The sequence below is a fragment of the Papilio polytes genome, unplaced genomic scaffold (genome assembly GCF_000836215.1).
Source record: "Papilio polytes unplaced genomic scaffold, Ppol_1.0 DF824102.1, whole genome shotgun sequence".
NCBI classification, from domain to species: Eukaryota; Metazoa; Arthropoda; class Insecta; order Lepidoptera; family Papilionidae; genus Papilio; species Papilio polytes.
The window spans coordinates 3430350-3437090 of NW_013525102.1; the positions used below are offsets into that span (position 1 = coordinate 3430350).

Sequence of the window (6741 nt, forward strand, 5' to 3'; positions counted from 1 at the left end):
GTTGTTTATGCAAATCGTTTGAGAGCTCAAACCCTCTCTATAATATATATAAAAATAAAGGAACTTTTGTATGAGTGGTCCTACTTTCTCCATAGAAAGAATAATTTCAATTTTTGGCGTCAATTTGGCCCCCACATTTTAGTGTTTTCCTTTTTTATGCAAATCGCTAGATAATCGTTTGAGGGAGATTGAGAGAAAAGAAATATCGTTTGAGGATTATTACTTTTCTTGTAAAAATTATTTGAATCCTCCAAATTAAAATTGATTTTAACGGGCTAAACGGATAACAAGACGTTAGAAACTTATTTATGAATGTTTGTTAGATGTAACTTTTCTCCGAATTCGAGTTAAATCTATTCGAAAATTATCGATTTCAAAATTTAAATGTTGTTTTACCATATGACATTTTTCTCTCATTCTCTTTCACACGATTATCCAACAGCGATGTGCATAAAAAAAAGTAAAGAAAACAAAGAATAGGTCTAACTTCACGTCAAAAATTGAAATTGATTATACGAGGAGAGTAGGAATCCTGCACAAAAGTTCCTTTCTTTCAAACCCCCTCAAACGATTTGCATAAAAAAATATAAGAGTGGAGGTAACTTACCGTTGTAAAAATCAAGGTTTAACCGTGTAAATAAAGCAGGTGTTGTTGGGGGGAGGGGTGTCTATAAATTAAGTAAAATAAAATAATTTGTTATATGAAAAATTCATAAATTTTATTTATTGTGCAATTTATTTATATTTAGCTTATTTACCTTTTCACCGTTTGTGTAAATAAAATATTACTCAATTCTTTCCATAAAATATGATTTAAATAAATTACTTAGCTAAAACGTAACTATGTATGTATTTTAAAGCATTTTATACTTAATTTTAAAATATTTCATAGCAAAATTTAAGGCTCGGTATTAACAGTAACAATTATATGTAGTTGAGGACAAGTTGCCTGTAGAAAAGTACAAGAGAAACAACCGGTCCTAGGAACGCTTCTGAGCCCACTTCATGTCGTCGGCGCGGGGCTTGCAGCCCGTGAGCGCCTCTATGACGCCCTCCAATGTCGACCAGAAGTGCAGCTTCTCCAGAGGCCAGTTTAACCAGCCCGTGGTGATGCAAAAGTAAGTCTCGTGCGGCGCCACATGATGTATGCGGTGGTGGCGGCGAGGCAGCACTATGTGCCACTCTTGCAGGCACACGACCCACAACGGGAGACCAAAGTACGTATGTGACCATTTGTGAATCTGGAAATTAACAACAGATTTTTTATTGTGATCAAAATATCAACCTACCAAAATGCCACACCGACGAGTGCCATATTCGTTTATCTCTTTCTTGGAAACCAAGCTAAATTAAATTAATTCTGATGTTCAGTTACATAGAACAACACGTTTTAATCTATAAATACAATAAGTGTCAGTTTGTAATATCAAAAGAAAAATTCCAGATTTCGGGAAGATGATGTATTGGCGTTGCTGATGACGGAAATCGCATTTAAAATTAATGAGTCTGTCTGTCCGCAAGCCGCGGTTGTTCCGGGTCACCTCCGAAACGGCTGGGCCGATTTCGACGGAATTTTCACTAGAGGGTAGCCGACATGTGGCTGAGATACGTTTAACATACTAGTCTTGGGCTTAATCGGACATCTGCAAGTGCGCACCGTACTGGTACAATTGGGAAAACGTACTAGTACACACTTTTAGTACGCTTATTACTTAAGATTTGTGAGAAAACAATAACATGAATAGAATATATGTTATTAGCGAAAATAAATTTAAGTTATAAATGATTTTATCCAGTTTTGATTCTTATTACCGAAGGTGGATGCTCCAATCTAGCAAATATACAATCAAATCAAACAACGAAGAAGCGAACATCGATATCGTGTAGTGTACTAAAAGTGCCAAATGTCCGATTAACAGAAGCCGTTCAGTAACGTTACTTTTAGTACAGTGCTGAGTAACATTACTTTTTAGTACATTGTATGTGTACAACACAGACTATAACATACGCATCTCAGCCACACGATGGATAATGTAATAGCGCGAAAATAATTATTATATATCCAATTACATTCGTACATCTCTATCAGCCATCCTACCTAAATTCGACTAGGGACTTGAATCATGAACAATTTGGTTAATTAGATTTAAGTAATATTACATTTGTTTTTTCGTTTCACGCCTCTTAACAAATAAATTAGGCAGTTGCATTCATATCGTCCTTTCATTTACACCCCTATATTAACTAAATTCAATTCAATACTTATTACAAATCTTGGTAGACCGTAGTTATACTTTCCTGTTAATATATTGATCGATCGTTTGTTAACCACTGAAGGTTATTATTGATGCGGCCGCGTAGAGCTTATGAATTATAAACGAATTTGTGTTACGGTGTTCATGATACTTTTTTATATCATGTATAGAATACATACATGACATGACATCGTAACCGAATAAGGTCGAGGGTGGGAATAGCACTTAATCCCTTATTCCCTACTGGGGTATTAACATCACGCTCGATTTCTATTTTCAATGCAAAGTTCATTTTACAATTTTAAATTTGAAGTTAACATTTGTTAAAATATATAACTTAATATAGGAATTTTACCTGATTAGTCATGGCGACAAATATACAGCATAGGTACCAATAGGCGATCCAGTGAAATTGTTGTGCTATGAGATAGGGCTCGTAGGTTAGCAGCTGCCATACAATCCTCGCCAGCACAGGTATTGTTATGGCAAAGTTATCGCCATTTGTTTCTATAAAATCGTGACGCGTAATTGACGTAGGATCGATATGGTGTTCACGAAATGGCCTTAAAAAGTTCTGGAAAGAAAATCATTCAAAAGTTTACAATGAACATGTTATTGTTTTTACTTACTACTTTTTAAACCGCACTCGCATTATTATCATCGTAACGGTTTTGTAAAATTATAATAATTTGTTCCTATATACCTGTACACAAAGATAATTGACATTGTAAGTTAAAGATACTAATTGCCAAAATAGATATACCTGTACACAAGCGAGACAACTTTACGACAAATTAAGATTACACAGCTTTCGATAATATTATTCAGTAGTAGCATTTTCAACAGACTCGTTCAACGTTCTTAACATTTGCCCTCTATTGAATCAAACTTAAGAGCGTGGATATTTCTCCGCTTATATTGTTCCTTTCGATTACTAAATTGTTAATTTACTAAGCAATTAAATCTATTTACAACTATAATAAACAATAATGTATTTGATGTACTGGAAATTTTGGTCAATATAGCCAAAAAGCGAGGCTAAAAAGAGATTGAAACAGGCGAAGAGAATGCACATTACGTTTCATACAAGGCATGAAAAATAAAACTATTTTAAATCTACAAGTGTGCGAAGATAAATGCAAGATTTAGTTGCTTCTTAATTTTGCAAATTGTAGATTCTAACTAGTGGAAGTGATCTTTAAAGCTTAGTCATTGTAATTCCTTAAATACTGTACTATTAATTAACTACAGCATCAATAAATCTAATTATTGATTTATCGTGCAGAAGAGACAATCGTACAATTTTATAACCATAACATCGTTAATATATGCTTTGTTATAAATATATTGGAGTGTCTTCTCCCACCCCACTTTTACCAATGGTTGTAACGCTTTTCGTAAGACTGTTTGCGATCTGGTGCCTAAAACCTTTTTTTAAAGAGAAGGTTTCGAATAGAACTGACCTATTATACAAGAGTAACCAATACCGGTTAACAAATATTTTATCTATATAATAAAAAAACTAACGTGTCTTCCCTATTTAGGTATATTACATACAACGCATGCCGATAATAATATACCGTTAACAAATTAAATGGGAGTTTTATTTGTGTACCAGAAGTAACTAGTAACCTGTAGTAGTTCGTTTACAACAATGCACTAGCCATTCGAGTACAGCAATCACAGAGTTATAATGCCTATCCTTATTTAGAAGAAGGGAGCTTGATAAATAAGTAGACAGTTTGTATTATACGATATTGCAGTAATAACAAAGACCACTGAGAAACTGTAAATAATCAACAATCTCGATAGAAGAACGAGCGTATCAATTAATAGTGAAGCATTGGTAACTGATACCGGATAATTATGGTAATAATCCCGTTTCTTACTAAAATTACCTTAATAGAAAAACGTGTATTTAATTTGCTATTTTGTTTCTCGAGTTTATTTAGAATTTAGCGGTGTTATTGTTATGTTTATTAGACAAAAAAAAATAACAGAGAGGATTTAACAAATGAATTCGTCCTTAACGCGTCACATTTCGTTACATGAGAATGAGAAAAACATACAGACGACTTGAGTACCTTCTTCTTTTGGAAAGTCGGTCAAAAATATGGCGCAAATAAAAAAAAGAACGCAATCATAATTATATAGTACCTCTTTGTTATTCAGATGCAAGCGAAGAATCGTAAAATAATCTACAGGTTAAGTATAAAATAAATAAATTCTACTATAATGAATAATATGCCTTCACACTTATTACAAGTTTTTCATTTACACGTAGATAACGGAAAAGTACCTAATAATTTAAATATAAATATATGTTTATATGAGCATAAAAGAGTGAACATGAAGTTCATAAACCACTAGGAGATTATATGTATTTGTAAAGGATATAATGTATTTGAAACTTTTGATGTGAAATGTAAATGAAATCTAAAATATGTAATTATTAAAAAAACAGGATTAAACTTTGTGTTAAGATATGTTTCACACCAAATCTTTTAGCTAAGTTGGTATGATTAAAATTAGGAATAGAAATACTTATTTGTAACATAAACATGAGAATAAAATTATTAATAGTTTAAACACAACTGTTGGTGAAAGTGATTATGTGCACTACACAACCCTAATAATTATAATAAAAACTATACAACAAAAAAAGAAGTTATGACTTTCATAAGTGTTAATAAAATATTGGTAAAACCCAAAGTCAAAGTGTGATTTTTCACATGCATGTAATATTGAAAATACTTTAAAAGATCTACCAAGAGTGCAGAATTAAATTATGCTAAGCAATGCAAAAAGCAGTATATACTTTTGTTGCCTTTTTCATATGAATCTAGAAACAAGTCATCACAATGAATTGTAATTCTAAAAATTTAAATAGAAAAGATTAGTAAAAAAAAATTTACACAACTAATTTGGAATTGTCAATATGCAACTATGATTTCTAGCCTAGAATTTCTTAAAATTGGATAACATATAATATTCAAAGTTTCGGGAACTCTTTTATAAAAATTTAAATTGCATCAATATTTTAAACCTCAAACCTAATGAATGAGAATTTAAATCTAGAAGATAAGTTAATAGTATCTTCAAGTACTAACTTGATACAGTATATTAAAAAATCATGTGACATTTTGTGAATTAAATTTTTTAGGTTTTTTTTTGTGGGATCATACATAATAGGTATAGCTTACTAACATTGTAAATTATTTAGCTTATGAAATTTATGAAAATGGCAAACATGTGGTAAGTTATTGGTTTGTATGATTATTCTCTATTCACTTCATATACCTTGCCAATTAAAGGTAAATCTACAGCTCCCCAAGTGTCAGCTGCCCAATGCACTAAGCCAGAGGCAAAGTCTGCAGTCAACACTCCTGCTATTGCTGCAAAGAATAGTGACGCATCTGCTCTGACATATCGGGCCATGAGCAGCCCTGCACAAACAGTTAATGTGCAACAAAACACCACACACACCCATTCCTGAAGTCTCTTTCCTGTTTACAAAGAATACTTGTTAGTGTTTTATCGACATTATCATAGGGTGTCTTGTTTTTAAGCTGCAGCCACATATTGTTTGCCCATAAAACTATTTATACTTCAGTGGTATTTTCTTAAACATTATAATTATCTATAAAAAAATATATTAGGTTTCCAAAATGTGTCATAATTTCTCTGAATAGTATGGAGAGCTTTAGTAAAATCTAATTAAAATATTAACAAACATCATATCAAAAAAATCTTGATAGCTCAAGACATCACTGGCACTCATCACTACTTTACCAACTCTATAATTATCATAAATACAAAAATAAACTATACACTGAATAAATATACAGTTTACAAAGGTACTATAGAAAATATATGCTATTGGTTGCTAAAGGGATGACTAATAAATTTTATAGTTACCAACCTGGACTGTATAACTCGGCAAGCTCTTGAGCACCTCGATGCCGCGGACCCCATCTCGGTTGTTTACCTCTTTCACTCATTAATTGGGTATTGGCATTAGGATCATCTTCCGACATGGAATGCTCAAGGATTTCTCGTTCTGTTTTTACGGGTGCCAATAATGTAGTAGCCATACTACTAGCATATTCAAAACGTTCACACCCTAAACTACTGAGTCCATCTCTTTTGGCACACGGTGGTATTGGTAGTGGTAGAGTCATTTCCGGACCTGTTTATAAATAACAAAATGTTCAATATAAACTAAGAACTACATGAATTAAATATCGACAATTGAAACATCAATATAATTTATCTATGATGTAGCGATATCGTACAAAGATTGTTCGCGTCGCGTGACTATTTTATGATTAAACAGTCACCGAGTCCGATAAACTTTTATTGTCTGATAAATTACAGTTCGACAGTAGAGAAGTCCAAAAAGGATAAAAGATCTTATTGGACTATCTTATAGTTCATAGTTCGACAAGGACCTTATGGCAGTCGGAAAACATAGCAAGGATGTCAG

At 32.5% G+C, this 6741-nt stretch overlaps 1 protein-coding gene across 1 annotated transcript; it reads right to left on the bottom strand.

Annotated features, from left to right (window-relative positions):
- Window positions 1-734: 734 nt before the first annotated feature.
- On the bottom strand, window positions 735-6741 carry LOC106099852 (transmembrane protein 189). Its single transcript, XM_013278531.1, has 5 exons — window positions 6551-6741; window positions 6178-6444; window positions 5556-5761; window positions 2611-2829; window positions 735-1241 (listed from the first exon to the last, which is right to left on the bottom strand). Exons 2-5 carry the CDS (start codon window positions 6434-6436, stop codon window positions 981-983), a joined length of 945 nt encoding a protein of 314 aa, XP_013133985.1. The 5' UTR covers window positions 6437-6444; window positions 6551-6741; the 3' UTR covers window positions 735-980.